The 19,102-nt window shown below is 39.4% G+C and overlaps 1 protein-coding gene across 4 annotated transcripts in view; it reads right to left on the reverse strand.

Annotated features, from left to right (window-relative positions):
• Window positions 1-19,102, reverse strand: part of TMEM131 (transmembrane protein 131) — a 129,035-nt gene that overhangs the window by 18,439 nt on the left and 91,494 nt on the right. For all 4 annotated transcript variants that reach the window (XR_013543502.1, XM_020809554.3, XM_020809553.3 and 1 more), the window contains 6 exons: window positions 18,441-18,592; window positions 16,045-16,187; window positions 15,610-15,796; window positions 12,687-12,872; window positions 11,465-11,623; window positions 3,528-4,108 (listed from right to left, as the gene is read on the reverse strand). Coding sequence is in view for 3 of the 4 variants with exons in the window: in XM_020809554.3 (XP_020665213.3) it covers window positions 3,528-4,108; window positions 11,465-11,623; window positions 12,687-12,872; window positions 15,610-15,796; window positions 16,045-16,187; window positions 18,441-18,592 (1,408 nt within the window). In the remaining variant the exon portion in view is untranslated. The remainder of the gene's footprint in view (window positions 1-3,527; window positions 4,109-11,464; window positions 11,624-12,686; window positions 12,873-15,609; window positions 15,797-16,044; window positions 16,188-18,440; window positions 18,593-19,102) is intronic.

Raw genomic sequence — 19,102 nt, forward strand, 5'->3', positions numbered from 1 at the left:
CATTTTGGAGATTGCTCATTCATTGGGTTGCCAAATGTCACAGGCAACTTGATGGTACATAACAACAAAAAATGTGACTTAATGTTGGTTGGTATTCCATAGTGTAGCACTGCTGCTACAATGAAATTAATGTGACTGTAGAAGAGGTTTTTTTTTCAATTTTGGGGTACATGAGTTGTATGCACCCTGAATTTTAAAAAAGGAATGCTTTAGTTAGTAACAATCTGCCACAATTAGTGATGTCACTCCCACTGGGCAGATGGACTATGCCACAGGATACTGGGCGTTATATTCACAGGCTGAAATTCTCTTGCACAGCTCTATCTGTACAATGGGAATGACAGCAGCAGCAGTAAACTATCACTGATTAAAGGCTTCTTTTTGTGATTTTGGGGTGCCTGCAGCTTCCACACAATGCAACAAAGTTGTGTGCACTCTGAAAATGCAAAAGGAAGCCTTTCATCAGCAACAATCTGCCACAACCACTGATGCATACCTGCTTTGTAGATGGACTCTGTCCATCAGGGTTTTTGTATTTTCTTATTATGTATAAGACTACATAAAACTGACATTGAGAAAGCAATTCACAGGAGTTACAGAAGTGAATAAATAACAACACAAACATTTTCAAGACTCTTCTTTGAAGGAGCCATTACCTCTTTGAAAACAACAGCAGTGTGCAGTGCAAACAGCTTTTAAATACACCTTTGAATATGAGTACTTTAATGTTGCAACCCATTTCACTGAAAACTGATGCATGTGCTCACCATCCCAGTTTGCACTTGATTACATGCACTTTGTGCACTCAGGCTTCAAATCAGTAAAGTAGAAGTGCTAGTAAGGTAAAACTAGGGGGCTTTTTCTTCTATCTTTCTTCTTTCTATAATGTGTAGCCCCTTTATAACTACAAGGGGTACAAAATATATTTTATAACTATTAGTGCTCTGCACCTTGAAGTACTCAGCAATTGCACTGCTCTTTCTCCATCTCAATCCAAGGAGATGGGGATTCTTATTCAAAGTCTTGCATGACAAAAAACAAACAGAAAAAGGCTGCATGACAGTGAACAAAGTGAAATTTAATTGAGACAAGCCAGAAAAATGCCCTTGATTAGTAAGTCCAGCAACAGATATTCAACCTATTTTGGATGGGATTGTGTGTCCCTTCAAGAATCAGGGAAGCAGCATGGGAATGCCCCAGTACCCAGATTGTCTCCTGGATGGTGAGGTGGCAGCTGTAGCCAGAAGACATGGGCATTATAGTTGCACTGCCATTTGATTACTATAAGCAATATTCTTCAAACTACTTTTGAAGAGTATCTGGAACTTTCAGCTGAAGGTTTCTACTCCTAAATGACTTAGGGCCATGATGTTTTGTGGACTAGCTTTAAGGAAAATTTGGTATCAATTGGAAATACACCATTGTACATCCTACAACAAAATGTAAGACAATAATTTGATGGGAATGCCAGACAGAGATGTGCATGTCACTGCTGTAAGCTCTAGAATACCATGTCTGGGAAACCACAGAACACATCCACCAACAACATTCTGTTCAAGCAAGACCAATGACTGTTTGAAAGCATGAGAAAGTTGGTACTCGTTTGATGCCTTTCAACTGTGAGGTGGTGGTGGTGGGGTACACCTTTATTAGACCATTACAAATTGCAACAAAACACTAGTTTTTGACTTGTCTTCAGGCTGAGCACCAGGGGTCTGTGTGTATGGTGCAGGAAAACAGGAGTTCAAAAAGTTATGGCCACATTTACAGATTAGGTTTATCTGATTATATTTCACTGCAAAAGGGGTGCAGTTTCAAGTCAGAGGTGTAGGTTTCAGATTCCACCTCTGGTGGTGTAAAAGGCAATGTCAATTCAATTTGGATTTTGCACAAAAACCACACAGCATTTTTTCTTTCCTCTTATTTTGCACATTTGTGTTTTTGCTTGATTGCTCCATTTGCTGATTTACGCATCATTTTCAGAACTCATCTCAGATTGAGAAACAATAGCCAGATGTTTAAGTAATTAATTAAATATAACAATAAAATAATGCACTACTATAAAACTGAAAGCAACATCAAAACAAATTCTTCATTAAAAACTTTAAACCAGGCTTGTCCAACCTGCGGCCCGAGGGCCGCATGCGGCCCAGGTCAGCTCATAATGCAGCCCAGTGCAATTTTTTATTTTTAAAGAAATTCCAAAGTTTCAGGTTACACTGTTGGCGCTTGCGGCCGGAATGTGGCCGGGCCATGTCACAACAGTAGAGGGGGAGAGACGGAAGGAAGGAGTGGGAGGGGAAGGGACAGGGAGGTTGCGTGGCTGCATTGTGCCATCCCCATCAATAGGTGGACCCCTCCAGGCCCCATAAAGCCGCCAGAGTCAAAGCTGGCAGCCTCTGCTGTCTGAGATCGCAGCTGCCGGTAAACGCGCTTGGAGCGGGGCTGCGGAGGACAGCTAGGGCTGCCCGCCCATGCGGCCCAAACCCAATGTATGTGTGGCCCAAACCAACTTTTCATCTTCTAATGTGGCCCAGGGAAGGTGAAAGGTTGGACACCCCTGCAAACACTTAGTGAAACAATCTCCACCAGAGCACAGAGAGTTTTCTGACTCCTGTCCTCTGAAGATGCCAGCCACAGAGACTGAAGAAACGTTAGGAAGAACAAACTTCAGAACATGGCTGAAGAGCCCGAAAAACCCACAACAACCATCAGATTCCCGCCGTGAAAGCCTTTGAGAATACATTAAAGCTCCACATCCTTTCTCAATTCTGAATATATATACTGTGTATAAGTTTATATATATGTACAGGCATATGTGTTACATGTACTGTACATATGTAATATGGGAGAGAACCAGTATGATGTAGTGGATAGGGTATTGGACTAGGATTCAGGAGACCTGGATTAAAATCCCTGCTCAGCCATAAAAACTCATTGGGGCATGGCAATGGTAAACTGCTCCTTGAACATCTCACATACCTTGAAAATCTCATTAAGTCTAATACAGACTGATGGCATGTAACAACATAACATGAATATGTTGTATTTATGTCTACAAATAAATACACATACGATACACACTAAGACAAAGGATAGAGACTAAAGCTTTAAACCTCTCATTGCCTTGGGCCCTGCCTTCAATGTAAATGCTGAGTGGAGAACACAGAGGTACAGGAGACAGAAGAAAATGTCTTAAAACTGGCATTTCTCTTCATAAGTTCTAATTTGAAGTTAGCATAGCTAGGTCTCTACTCCTTTCAGTGCCACTGTCTTCCCCACTGCCACCCACCTCAATCCTTAATACCAAACACTCTAATAATAAGGGGAAGATATATCCTATACGCAGATGTTGTGACGCCCTGGTGGAGGTCACCTGCTCATGGTCCAGTCAAATGGAGGAGAAATTAGACTTTTCCTAACTAATTTTTCTCACTAAGCACTTATAACTTTATACATCCAAATTTTAAAAAAAAACATTGTTGTCATTGTTAAAACACAGTTAATCAGATTAAACAGTTTATTACCTTTGTTTTTTGCTACTGGAGATGGGGGGTGCTCTGTAAATACATCTGGAGAAGGGGATTCTGGGTGATCAAAGTCTTTGTCCATGGTTTCTATCAGAGTAGCTATATCAGAGTCCTCTGAGCTGTGCCTTGTGTTTCCGGCACATTCTGAATGGGAAGGAGGATGCAGTGACTGTGGCAGGGAATCTTCATTCTGCTGCTCTTGCTGCTGAGGTACCACTGGTGGCTGTGATAAGGGTTGTTCTAATAAAACTGGAGCATGCTGCTGGTTTGACTGCAGATTTTGTTTTGTACCCCTGGTCCTTCTGCTTGCTACATGGTTCTGAGCTGCACCACTGGAGTCCAAGAAGAGAGAATTTGCTCTGTTTGCTGACCCTGTCTGCACAGAAGTCCTATTAGAAATATTTGAATTGCTTTTAAACTTCACATTCTCAATTTCTGCTGAATGTCTATTGCTGTGTAGGGTTACTGTTGAGTTGCATTGCTTATGACTTCCTGCAGTAGAACGTGATGAGGAACCTCCTGATCCATAGATTCCTCTGGAAGAGCTGTGGTTAGAATCTGATCCAAGTGCATTCAAACTGCAAGTAAGAGTAAATACATTTAAATCACACAGGCCAAATATTTTGTACGTGGTTTCGACAAATACAACAAAGTTACAAATTGATTCAGGAAAGCACAATTAACTATTTAGCTATTAAAATTTTTAGGTAATTGACTAAGACTGATGCAATGCAATGCATCTTCTGTAGGAAAGTATGTGGCTATTGTAATGCTGAGCCAAGAAATTTAACAGAAAAAACTATCATTGCTACAGAACAGTGCAAGAGCCCTTGCCATCAAGAAACATTATTATTACAGATGTTAAGCTAATGACAGGTACTTGTCTGTAACTGTGATTCTTTGAGTGGTCATCTGTGAATTCATACATACGGGTTATTTCTGAATCTGTGCAAAACTTCTCAGAACATTCCAGAGCCTAAAGAAAACTGTCAGATCAGCTCCCCACACTATGCATGCTCCCATGCTTAACAGTCAGTCCTCAGTTTCCCCAGTCTGCTGCTGACAAGGAAAAACTGTTGTGTGGCAGACTCAGGGGTAGGTTGTGTGAATTCACAGATGAGCACTTGAAGAAGCACAAACATCTAACAAATTCTTTTTCCAGTTCTGTAGTGGGTGATGGAAAAATCATTGGAAGTACCAGTGGTTGGTTACAGTGGAAGTCCAAATCTACTTTAGGTAGGAGAGACACGTTGGGGAAAATGGTAACTATATTCTTACAGAACTGCAGGAAAAGTGTGTCATGCTGGAGAGCACATACTTCACTCACTCTTTTGTACTGAGGTTACTGTTACAAGAAATACTGCTTTGTATGTAATTAGTTTTAAGTCTGCAGTAGCCATAGGCTCAAGTGGAGGTTGGTTGAGCACTACTGAAAGTAACCACCATAGAAGGTGGCACCTACACATTATTGAAGACATTGTAATCCTTGCTGAACCTTTTAAGAGTTGCATTTTTGAAAAACTGAGATGCTTTGGAAGCTGGAGGCTGCTTTGCCACTGTAGCTGATAAACTTTTGAGGAGGAATCTGACAAATGCTTTTCTTTCATATGCAAGAGAAAAAGTAGCATCACATATAGTGAGGGTGGGAGCCTAGGTTCTTCTACTGAAAGGATGAAAACCTCCATAATTTGCATCTGTAGATATGTCTGGATGGTTTTCTAGATTCATGGATAATTCTCTTCAGTTTTGGGAGAATCTGCTGTCAACCTCAGCATGATTAGGTGTGGATGGTGAACTGTCCCCTGTTCTGAGATAGTAAGTGTAGGATAACAGGTAGCTGGTAAGCGTCCGCTGTCATTAGCATTAATGTTGTGGACCAGGCCTGGCATGGTCACCATGAAGCTATCAAAACAAAACAAAACAATAACTGGGTTTTTCATGACAAAGTTTTACTACTAGGAACAGCTGGGTTGGGATGGTGAACTGTTAAATAGTCCAGCCCCAGTACCTAACCTCCTTGCAATCAAATCTATCACAGGCAGTACAGTGATAATTATGATAAATGCCTACATACCCCCAATCTCCTCCCAGTATTATAACAGAGATATCTGGCTGCAGCTGAAATATTTATTGGAGGAGTTGGGCGATTTCAATGCCAGAATGGGTTCATCATTGCCAAAAGTTGCAGAGTTATGGGCACTGGGGATGATAGCTCTCCAGATCTAAATTATTGGAAATCTAGAGATAAAAAGATAAATAACACAGGTCTAATTTTATTTAGGATAACTTACATGTTTGACCTACAGATCATAGCTTTCAGTGAATGTAACTCAGTACACCCCTTCACCTATTTCTCTGCATATTCAGGTTGTGTTTGCAATTACATCTGTGTTTCAAGAGGGAAGATCCAATTATTTTCTGGGATAATTGCTAATATCAGGGAAGACAATGACCATCAACTCTTAACAGTGAAACTAGCAATGGAGTCAGACCTAAGGTAAGCTCCAGGCTCTGATAAATCATTAGGAGAGAAGTCTGAATTTCATCAAGAAAGAAGACTAAAATGGCAGAAAGTAAATGTGAGCAAAATAAATGCTCTTTACAGCTCAAACAAGGATAAGGCACTATGTGATATTATTTCAAAGCCTGATCCTGATGCTGACTCAGTACTGCAAATGTACCAAGATCCCTGCAAGTATTTGAAACCCCCTCTACCACATAATTCAAGGTCAAATAAAGTAAAACCTCTGAAGATGCCATGGTTTGACAAAAAATGCAGAGTAGCAAGGATGAAGCTGAGAAGGCAGATTCACAGAGTACATCTTACAACTGTTCTCTGAGAACATGGTATTACATTGAAACTGAGATGTAATTATAAAAAATTGGCCAGAGTAAAGAAATCAGAGTTCCAGGACAAATTTTGGTCAGATCTCAAGCTAGCAGCAACTAGGACCAATATGACCCAGTTTTGGTAGTTAGCCGCCGGGTAAGTTTAGAGAAACAAAATCAGTATCTAACATTCCAATTACAGCCACAATATGGAAACATCTCTAAACAAACCTATTTAAAGAAGACAGAGTGGAAAGAACAATCTGCACGCAACTTTTGACATCAGTTATCAATGGCCTTCCACCATGGCTCCCAGAAATCTGCCTTTGAGATAAAATTGCTTATCCAATCTCCCACCTGAGTTATTTAAGACAAACATAGACTGGTGGGCCACACTCATGGGAGGTCTTTTTACAAGGATGAACAATATATGATGTTTTCCAAAGAATTTTCGGCACCACAGGGTGGGGCTCTGCCTCTCTCATGCACAACTTCACCCCTGCATGAGCATGTGACTCTGCTCCTGCCCCCGTGCAGAGGAGTAGAAAAGCTGTACGGAGGGAGGCAGAGGCACACGCCTTAGAAGGAACCTTGGTTCCAAAAGGTTGGAAACTAAGTATAATTGCACCAATACATAAGAAAGGAGACCAAAAGAACCTTAAGAATTATAGACCAATCACCCTGATCAACATCTCAGCAAAAATCTATGCCAATTACCTCCAGCAAAAATCAGATGAGTAGGCAGAAGAACATGCCTTGCTGGCTGAAGAACAAACAGGACTTAAGAGGGGTAGATCTACACTGGATAAATGTTATATCCTACACCACGTGGAAACAAAATACATGAGGGAAAATGGGCAGCTTTATGTTGCCATCATCGACCCTAGCTTTATGTTGCCATCATTGACTCTATAACAGAAAATGGCTCTGGGAGAAAATGCTTGATGCCAACATTGATTTGAGGCTGTTGATTTTAATGAAAGCACTCTGAAACCAGTCTCAGGATCGAAACTAGCGTTAACACATGCTCTCTTAGACCAGAATCCAGAATACAAGGGTGTTCATCAAAGCACTATCCTAGCCCCATTTCTTTTCAATTTTTATATAAATGATTTTGACAGAACCCTGCAAAACCAAGACTTCCACATGCCCAAAATTTTAGACATATGTGTAAATCTTCTACTCTGTGAAGATGACATGATCTCATTGTCTACTATACAAGTTAGACTAAGAAGACTACTAAGATGATTTAGTTCTGACTATGTAGAAAACAACCTAGTCATTAATAATGCCAAATCCAAAGTTGTAGTCTTTGGTAAAAAGAAAAAAAACCTATATAAGTGGTACATAAACTCAAAAGAATTAGAGCAAGTAAAATCCTACTGTTACCTAGACATAACCTTCTCAGCTATAGAAGCATAGTTCTTACAAATAAAGAGAAGTGAACTGAAAGCAGCTGCAGAGATTGCTGAATTTTACTTAACCAGGCACACTACACCCAATTTTAAAGATCTTCAAGGCAAAGGTAATACAAATACTGGACTAATTTTTGGTGTAGTAATCTGGGGTTTTGCTGACCTAATCAATATTGAGAGAGTTCAAAATCAATTCTTGTGTATGATATTGGGAACCTCAAAATCTACATCACCCTGCTTAATTAGAGCAGAACTGGATATGGGGACGATTCCTGGCACAATTTATGCCGGAATGGTTAGCAATTGGTGCAAAATTAATCAGATGAAAGAAAGCAAACTTCCTAAGATCTGTTTAGAGGAATAGAGGGTAACTCTCTCTGAACACTACTGGTTACTTTGAAAAATTACTCCCAAAATGCTGTTTTTCTATACAAGCATTTAATCCAGGAGCTATGATATAAAAATATATATTTAGACAAATAGTACTAGATGTTGAAGCTCAAACTGATCTATTATTAGATACTTCAAAAATGTTAAATGGTTAGTGGGTACGAAGCATCTGCATCAATTTGAGAAATATCTGTCACATCGTATGAAAAATTGAACTCTGCAAAGCCTTTACCAGCTTACGTTTTGAACAAATGGAATCAATGGCAAAATTTGGGAGATACCAATTCAAGACAGTGTATCTGTGGGGCATCAGCTGTGGAAAATCTAATTCATTATATACTAACATCAGAGAATGTTATCTAGATCCGCCCAGAGTAGACCATGTCTAGATGGACAGTATATAAATGCAATAAATAAATAAATGAATAAATAAATCCCTTGCTAAAGAGAAGGAGGTTCTAGGATGTGAAATAGAAACTGGACTTTCTGCTTCAAGGGACAAACCAATACATGACTCAAAACATTGTACTATTTGAAATAAAGGCAGCTAGATGCAGGGAGAAATTTAAGGACTCTGGACTAAAACCAGTACTGAGCTGTGAAAATATAACAGCATGAACGTAATCTAATAAACTCACTAATTTTAGTGTATCTTAATACAATCACAGTTGAATACCACCTGTAACTGATTAATCTATCTCATAAGTAAAGTATTTTTTTCCCAAAGGTATCTAAAGTACCAATTTAAAGGTATCTAACATGTATGTATATTTATTATGTCTCTCATCCTAATTTTAGCTGTTTTTACAGTTATTTGTAAGTCTGACTGATTGTATCTGTTCTATCTTGCCATGGTCTTTGACTGGCACAATAAATACTTTATCATACTATTCTGTGCAGGAGGGGAATTGGTGGGAAGAAATGCCTTCTCACAGTGGCATCTCCTAGTGAGTCCTCTCGGCCCACTTGGGAGCAGTATTTTTGGCACTTTCCTGTTGTTTGTGGTGGCAAATAAATCTATATTTGGATACCTCCAGTGGTCACAAATCTTGGTGAACATGTTTGTGGTTAGTTCCTACTCATGGTCTTAAGATAGCTGGCTGCTCAGGTTGCTGGCTATTTCATTGTTTTTCCCTGCTACATGGATAGCCATTGGGAATATGTGACACAGGGTATTCCCAAAACTGGATTGTCAGGTACAACAAAGATATGGAGTGCATTCCTTCCTGTTTGTAGCCACTTATATTGTCTTGCTCAGTATCAATGTCTCAAATGCTTTATCACTGCTAGTAATTCTTGCTTGTTTATGCGGAGACCTTTTTCTTTCTTGGAGCAAAGGGCATGTATTTCCTGGTTCTGACAGTGTGGTCCTCAACCCATCACACTTGCACTGGATCCTGGGCCTGAGATGCTTCAACAGTCTTCCCATGGTTAGATTGAATTTGTTGGTCCACCACAAGGGGAGACTTGTCGCACTTCCACCTTGACTCTTCACTCCTTTTCTTTGTCTGTCTTCTTGGTATTCAAGTCGACAATAAACCAACTCAGCAAGGGAGCGTTCTAAAAATCACTCCACCCAGCTTATTTTTAAAAGTGCTTTTTTCTCTTACAAAATATGCATTGTACTCACAAACCAGAAAGATATAAGTTGGAAAACATTTTAAAATCTTCTTTCAGTGATTGGGAACAGCTGTTTAGCTGCTAGACATTCTCTTACACCCCTGAATAGTCTAGGTCTAGGAAGAGTGGTGGAAAGTGACAAGTGAGGCAGTACTGCAATGGTACATCACCTCCGGTATCGCCCACTGGAATAGTGTGGCTTATGAAGGTTCTTTCAATGTGGAGAGCTCTTCTCTTTCATCTTGGATACTCTGAAGAAGAGAACTGTGAGAATTCCCAGCTTCAAGTTGAGTCACTGGAGTGCAAAAGCTGTCAATTTTCCTGTAACAGGGAAAGCTTACTTAAAGTCTGCTGCGTGAGCTAATTTTGTTTTAGGGAGTGGCTGAAAGTCAGAAGCGAGGAGTGAATTTGAGAAACCTCTTCCTCAGAGGCAGAACTAAGTCCTTCTGCTCCTTGGCCTTCAGTTAATGCTGCTGAGGGGAGAGTCGGGATACTGGTGGATGTCCTTTGGTTAGGTGTAGCTGTCTTAGTTCTTTGTTTAGGTTTAGACGTCTTAGCTGTAGCAGTCTCTGGATCTGTTGACTTCTTCCTTTTCTTTGATATCGAAGATGATGTCAGTTTCAGGGCTAAGGTCAACCTCAGTGTGAAAGACCTATCCTTGAGGTGAAGAGACAGTGTCTTATGAGTGGAATCAGTCTGCAGTGGTGCTTAGTCATCTTGGAGTCTAGTGGTTTACAATTCTATCTGGAGTGACTATATGAGGACCTGCCTAGAAGATGTTTCACATATAGATACCAGAGAAAGGTAGACAAAGAGGACAGACGATGGTGAACAGGTAAGATCTATTTATAACAATGAAGTGAAAAGGGCTCCAGAAAATGTTCCAAGATGTTTCTTCAGCAACAGCTGAAAGAGAATTGAGGGCTAACCATTAAATACAGGAGCATGTGTACTAAAGGGAGCTGGTTTAATGGTTTTCTTTAGGCTCTGGAATGTTCTGAGGAGGTGCAAAAACATCCCACATATGTGATTCACAGAGACCATGAGGAACAATGAAGTTTACATTCAATCCCAATTCAAAGCATTTCAAATAATTACTTACACTACATTCTATCCAGACACCTTTATTGGATTCACTTTTTTCCTGTTTCAGATACTTTTTTATTCTTTTTTTTCCTATACCTTTCTTTGTTTTCTTTGAAATTACTCTAGGTCAAGTTTCAGACTTGATTTATTATACATTAGGACAATAGACAAAATGGTTAAACCCAAACAATGATTTTTGGCAGGTAAAATCTAAAATTAGCATGCACATATATCATTAATTGGTGTTCTCCCCATGTATTTTTCATTCAAACTGCTCCAATGTACCAAAAAATAATAAAGGAACCACAGCTACTTTAAATTGACCACAATATAACATATACTGTATGTACAGATTGTTTTTTTAAAAAGTTTGCTTGCATTTGATGTTTTAATTTTAAAATGATAACCCATGGACTGCCATGCATTACACATGCATATGAATGTGCAGTAGAATTTTAAATTCAATAGACGTTTTTGCTTCACTTATGATCCGCTCAAGTTATTGCAAGCCTAGTTATTTCCTTCACAAATGTAATCTATACAAATGAAAAAAATATAAATATATAAATATCCAATTCATAAGTAAAGACTTACTTTCCATCAGATGAAATTCCAACTATTCTCCTGAGATCAAATGGCCTTCCCATATCAAAGGGAGGATTGGATGCCTCAAAGGACAGTCGTCTTCTGAATGGCTCCCAAATTCCTTGAGCTTCTAAGTAGGCTGTTCCAATTACCAAAAGGAAGAGCACACTACAAAGAACAAGCATACATAGCTTTACCATCTTAACACTTAGAAACCAGAGACACAAGGAAAGCCCATTCTTGCTGATAAGCCAAGAGCTTAACCCTCACTTACACAAATCACAAAAATAACCATGGTGGCAGAGGGATAAGCAGGTTCAACAGCATCTACACATTATATAATTAATTTGTGCATGAACACCTGTCACTGGATATACAATGAAAACAAGAGAGGGAAGACTAAAATATTATAGGAAAAATAACAAAATAAATGCAGCTTGTGAGTCACTAGGCCTAGGGTTCAGGCAAGCTGCTCATAAAACTCAACGGTGGGTACTCTAGGCCACTGGTTCTTAACCTTGGGTTACTCAGGAGTTTTGGACTGCAACTCCCAGAAGCCTTCACCACCAACTGTGCTGACTGGGGTTTCTGGGAGTTGCAGTTCAAAAGCATCTGAGTAACAAAGGTTAAGAACCACTGCTCTAGGCAATGAAACTATATCACTTAGTAAGTAGTGTCTGAGTTTAGGATCAATTTCTCACAGAATTTTTCCTGTTAACTGTGTCTGCAGGTTTAAAAGAAACTAAATCTCCCAACCTCTTCCTAATTCATTTGTACAAAGTTCTTAATAAAATCTTGAAAAGTATAAAAAGCATTTAATAATCAGTATAAGACATCTATGTGCTCAGTTTCTAACATCAGTTACAATCTACTTTGTGCACACCACTGCAATAGGATTTAGCATTGCTGCTGGTATACCATGTGTTGTAACTGATATTTCAGGAGATTTTATTTATTAGCATCCCAGAGAGACTGTTGCTTATTATATAGTTGCAGGGTACTATTCTATTACATTAAAAACTGCCTGTTATGAGGATACATTTGTAGGTTCAAAAACTGCAGCATATCATAGAGATCTAACTCTAAACTTACTAAGGGTGATAATAGTAGAACTACTACTTAAATACCTTGAAACCCCTACAAAGATTGCTGTAAGTTCAATGTGACTTAATGGCACATACATAATATACAGAGAAACAGAAACAAAATCCAAGCAACGTATGCACAGTACCTCATTATTCCTGAGACAACTACATACAGTGCCAGTTCCCAGTTAGGTCTGGGTAAGGCTTCTGCACAAGTTGCTAACATATGATAGGGAAGGGATGCATTTAATGTGAATATAAATTCAGAGCCTCCTGCTGTGGTTAACTTCAGTTCACGAATAACTCTGGAAGTAGTGAAATCTGGTGTAAACCTGTTAAGGGTACAGAACAATTGTTATGTTTAGCTGTGTCATACAATTTCTCACTGAAAACATTTTGAGCTGGGGAAGATCATTCTGAACACTGAATCCATCTTAGATTAATTTTCCTTCAGTCCCCACTATTCTACCTTCTCACTGAAGCAAATCTCAGTGAGGTTTTCACTGAAAACTATTTCTAACAATATATAATGTGCTTTGGGAAAACCCATTAGAGACCATGAGAAATTCAACAGATCCTGTGGTCCACCTAAGCCAATAGACAGTAAATTCTTCAGGATTCTTTGCAATGTACCGCCACCACACAGGTTTAGGGAAAACTGGGAGAGATAGTGGGGGCCCAGAGGGAGGCTTTTAGGCTTAATCCTCCTCTCTGTCATTGCAGAATTAAAACGTGAAACATGTAAAAGAAAAAGAGGTTTTTATTTAATCTGATTCTGAAAATGCATTTACTGAACACACCTCTCTGTCAGGATTGGACCAAGTATCAAGATAAATGGAATAATGCATGCCTATCATTCAAAATGTACGTACACTTTACTATACTGACATTTGATTATGTAGTCTACAATTATCAGTTCATTCAGCGATTACTTGATATTATAGGAAAGGATCACAAAGCTCACCTTTGTATCAGATTCACTATATCAAGGGAACACTCTCCATATCAAAATAAATACTGGTAATAGAACAAATCTCTAATGTGTATTTTAATTCATAAGTTTAAAACTGGTAACAGAAGTATATGCCATATATGCCATATATGTATCAGATCAGAAAACTTCAGTAAGTAAGAGCCTTAACAGTGAAGATTACTAGCTGGGAAACAAAGAGATCTGGAATTTCCCCATTAATGAAATTTAAGATTCTCCAGAGCCCTCAGCAGCTGAGGCTCACACTGAAGATTAAACGTTAGGAACAATTTATAATATGACATGAGAATATCTATTTAAAAAAAGACTCCTGCTGGGTATATGCAATAATCAATATATATAATGTAATGTTTTACTGGAGTGTTCTCTAACATGATAGGAAATGTAAAATACAAGTGGGAGCTGCAACAAAATACAGTGGTGCCTCGCTTAGTGATATTAATCCGAGCAGCAAAAATCGGTGCTAAGCGATTTCATCGCTAAGCAATATTTAAAAGCCCATAGAAACGCATCAAAACGCCATTAATGCGTTCCTATGGGCTTCAAAACTAACCTTAAATGAAAATCCTCCATAGGGGTGGCCATTTTCAGTGCCTCTAAAGCGAGGCAACACAACGGGCGGCTATTTTGTTTACCCGGCGGCCATTTTGGAACCGCCGATCAGCTGGCCGAAAATGGGGGCTTTGCGATGATCACTTCCCTGTGATCATCGCAAAGCGAATTTTCCCTATAGGGAACATCACAAAGCGATCTCTTTTGCAATTGCAAAAACAGTGTCGCAAAGCGAACTCTTTGTTAGACGGAGCAATAGCTATGCGAGGCACCACTGTAGTTAAATTACAGGCATACAAGTGGGAGCCGGACAGAGCATCTTCTGTTAAGGACTCCTACCACTTCATTATTTTGTTCATTCAATCTGTTTCATCCCTCTGCTTAGCCAGTTAATTTTACAAGGTCAGTTGGCAATAGTGTTCTTTTACCAATATCTGATGTTTTTCCATGTTTGCTCCTAATTTCCTCTTTTAGTTGGTTGTTTGGTGATGTTTTTGCTATATAAGAGCAACTACTCACACACACTTGAGCACAATATTAGTATACAGACTGAGTTTACCAAACACTGTTATAAAATGAACTATGGAATCAATTCAGTTCCAGTTACTCTGAAACACACTAGCATGGAATTTGTTTAATGAAAAAATAGTCTTCTAAAGAGTTCTGTGATTTTTTTTTCTGGCTTGAGTTTTATGCCATGCTCAAAAGAGTTTCAGAACACTCTGCAGATGCAAATAATGCAATAAAATTTGGCCAATTTGTTCATGAAATTGTTTTACATGTACTTGAATTAACTGCACACATGGACTACATCTTTCTCCAGAAATCAGTGAAAATACTCTGTCAAAAACATGATGCAATCTGCCTGTTTCTGTATCTCTCCATCACCTTGCTGCTAAATCTGGTAGCAGAGTGCTATCCTACATGCCTTAATCTAGTAACAACAAAATGTTTTATTCTGCTGCCACTACTTATCAGCAGAGATGTTGTACCCAACAGATTTAGGCAGGGGCTAGCTCCTGGCTCCACCAAAGTTGTCTAACCCAATAAGGTAATATTTTTTGGACAGAAACTGTATGATTTTTGGTGATAATTATAAAAAAATGGTTATTATTTTTGAAAACGATCAGCATGCTCTTAATTTAGTGCTATTAGGAACTCAAAAGGCATAAACGAATAAAATTTATTTGTAGTATTATAAGACAGAAACTCCCAACATTTGGAATGCTGAAAGAGAAGCTGAAGGAGCAACAATAAATGAAGAGTACTGTGAAAGAGCTAGCCATGTTGTACAACATAGATAACATGGAAGGAGAGGACAAGGAAATGACTTGCTAAAGAATACAGTTGCCAGTCCTGAATGTATCATATATATTTCTCATAGTTTTGTAAACCACTCTACTATGCAGACAGGTATGGAAAAACTATTTTCTAGTACTATTTATACATAAAACTACAGAAACACCAGACAATCCCTTCTCTTTTAAGTTGAAGGTGGTGCCAGCCATCAACATAAGTAAACTTACAATATGACTAAGTCTTTAGAGGCATTGGCGTTTAGTGCAAATTCTTGACAGTTAACTACTTTAAATCCATATCCTTCACACGAATATCCACTGATTTCCTGGGATTTTATATTAAGTTGAAGCTGCCCTGTATTCTCCACTTTGAATGTTCTTTTCAAAGTAAAATTTGGTTCCTTTAATTTAATTTCTAAAGGAAAGAGAAGAAAGCAAATATTAGATTAATACAATGCAACAACTACCTACACCAAAGAAAGATATTAGCATATAGTTGAACTGTTTTTTTCTAAAGCCAATATAGGTACTTTTGCTTTTTTTCCATTCTTGCTTTTAAAGAATAAAATAAAAGATATGGTACATATAGTTTGTTTCACTCACATAATTTTGCATGGGTTCTGATGCTTGGTTTCAGTAAATCTGTTCCCATAAAATACTCACTTTCAGTACAGTCTTTTAATAATGCTTCAGTGATTTTAAACCGTAAAGAACTTCCCAGTCCAGACAGTTTGCCTGCAATCCTCATGCTCTCAGTTGTTCCTTGCCCTTTCACCATCAGAGCTTCGATTACTGTCAGATTATTTCTGTTGAGAAAAAAGAATCTGCATGAAATTATACACTCTGTCTTTTATCTAACCTTACATTACCCATGACAGATAATACTATAATAGATAAAAGACATCCCCTTACTTTCCTCAAATTATTAACATCCAAAACAACATATGTGTTCAAAGAAATGTGCGTGATTTTGTTTCACCATGTTTTCTGAACAATAGCACCTACTGTAGGACAAGGAACTTCTGAAAATGTACAGGTCTCAGAGAAGCTTGTGATACTACACTGGGGCCTATTACCCTAAGAAATCTCTTAAAACTGCCACTGGTTATCAGAAATCCTATCTGCTGCTACATAGTGTCAAGTCACTTCTGGCTTATGGTGACCCTATGAATCAGTTGCCACAAAACTGTCACTAACTGTGGCCCAGGTATTGCAAAATAAAGCCCATAGCTTCTTTTCTTGAGTCCATGCATCTCATGTTTGATCTTTTCCCTTTCACCCTGCCTTGACATTTTCCTAGCACAATTGTCTTTTCCAGTAAGCTCTGTTTTCTCACATTATGTCTGAAATGCAATGACACATCTTTAAAAACTTCTTTTGACTCCAGCCCAAATGCTACTAAACATCACTATCCATTTTAATCACATTAAGCTTTTAATAAACCTAATGTTTTCTCACAAAAATAAAAAAGGTTATGACAGAATTGATATGATTCAGAAAAAAACAATTAGTCAAAAGTGAGGTGATATTTTTTTCTCTGTTCTATAATTCTCTCTAAGCTGTGTGCATGCACAGAGCTCTATCAAGGCTGTACACGAGGAGCCAGAGTTTGCACCGGTTACATTCCAGTTTTCGCTGGAACCTTGCCCGTGAACACAGGGTCAGGCTCCCATGCAGCAGGGTCAAAAATCAAAGGGAACATTGGTGGCCATTGTGGCAGAACTTGTGCCAGCACGTTTGCTGTAGACGGGACCCATGGCTATTGCTAAAACTAGTAAGTCTGGCTGCATAGAGACTATGAAGAGAAAAATGGTACTGCCACTTGTAGTCATACACTTATCAATGTACAGTGGTGCCCCAAAAAGCGACGATAATCCGTTCCGGATAAATCGTTGCTATCCGGTTCGTCGCTATACGGGGCAAAAAAACCCATAGGAACGCATTAAACCCTGTTTAATGCATTCCTATGGGGGAAAAACTCACCGTTATGCGAAGATCCTCCATAGGGGCAGCCATTTTTGGTGCCTCTAAAGCGAGGCAACACAGCGGGCGGCCATTTTGGAACCGCCGATCAGCTGTGCGAAAATGGGGCCTTTGGGAGGACTGCGGGGGGAGGGAACCTTCCGAAGCCACCTCTGGCATTTTCGCCCAGCTGAGCGGCGGTGGCTTCGGAAGCTCCTGCTGCTCAGCTGGGGGAAAATGCCGGCTAGGGCTTTGCGAGGACCGCGGGAGAGCCCTCCACTGCGGTCCTCGCAAAGCCCTAGCCGGCATTTTCCCCCAGCTGAGCAGCGGTGGCTTCGGAAGGACCGCGGGGGAACCCTCCCCTGCGGTCCTTCCGAAGCCACCTCCGGCATTTTTGCCCAGCTGAGCGGCGGCGGCTTCGGAAGCTCCCGCCGGTCAGCTGGGGGAAAATGCCGGCTAGGGCTTTGCGAGGACTGCAGGAGAGGCCTGCCCACGGTCCTTCCCAAGCCCCCGCCGGTCAGCTGGGGGAAAATGGGGCTATGGGGAAAAATCACAAAGCGATTTTTCCCCATAAGCAACATCACAATGCGATTGCAAAAGCGACTGCAAAAAAGCCATCGCTATGTAGATTCGTCGTTAAACGGGATGCCCGTTAAGCGAGGCACCACTGTACATTTGTCCAATCATAGTAAATTGAAAAGAATTGCCATAGCCAAAAAATTCAGTGTGAAGTAGTCCAGTTATCATGTTGATGTACTTGTTCATACATTATTTCCCTCTATACAGTAATACAAATATAAATTAAATATAATTCTAAACACACTGCTATCACATTTCTGACTCAGAACGTATCACCCTATGATTGAGTAAGTTGAATTAAGAGTTTGTGGCAGCAGTAATGAGGTTACTGACAGTGTAGCCAGCTATGTGGCCTGGCCACACGTCTCATTTGGATGAACATATACATACATAAGATATATTTTGCTACACTGCATCTTGAAAATTACCAGACAATATGTATTGTGGATACCAGAAAAGTGTAGCACTGCATTCAAATCATATACTTCTACTTAGTCAATTTAGAAAACATACTGTACCTGATAATTATTAATGATGAAACTGTTTTATTAAGGATTGGAGTAAATTTTACTTTTACTGATTTTCTTTCTCCAGGCTTTAAAATTACATTTAAAACTGATTGCCGCGACAACCCTTCTGTAAATCCTGTAGAGCTCTGCAATCCCTGACCCTTGATGGAGAAAAGTAAATCAAATGTGGAAGTTAGGAAGTCTGTACCTGGATGGAAGTTTAACAAAATGTGGCATATTAACTTGCATTTTAAACATAAGAAAAGCAACAGTACACATCTTATTGGGGAGGGGAATTTGCAGGACTCCACCTCTCATTAGTTCCAGACATATTATCCAACAAAGCAACAATTTTTGTGTGTAGGGAGGGGCTAAGACGGCAGAGAGCAGTCTTTCTGTGAAACAGTTTGCTTCCTCCTAGACAAAGTTGGAGAGGGCCCAATGTCTGGATTATTAGCTTTCAACAGGTAAGAAGAAAAGTAAAAATAACCCGAGGATTTGTTACTTTAGTCTAGCTCTTTGTAGGGAGATAAAGAGCCTAAATCCCAACACAAGATAAAGATCACAATTCAAATTGTATCCAATGGTGCAAGTGGAATACAGAAAAAGCAATTCCACACACTACAATGTTTCACTCCACACCAGAAGATGTGCCCAAATAGCTCTGGACA

The sequence above is a fragment of the Pogona vitticeps genome, chromosome 3 (genome assembly GCF_051106095.1).
Source record: "Pogona vitticeps strain Pit_001003342236 chromosome 3, PviZW2.1, whole genome shotgun sequence".
NCBI lineage: Eukaryota > Metazoa > Chordata > Lepidosauria > Squamata > Agamidae > Pogona > Pogona vitticeps.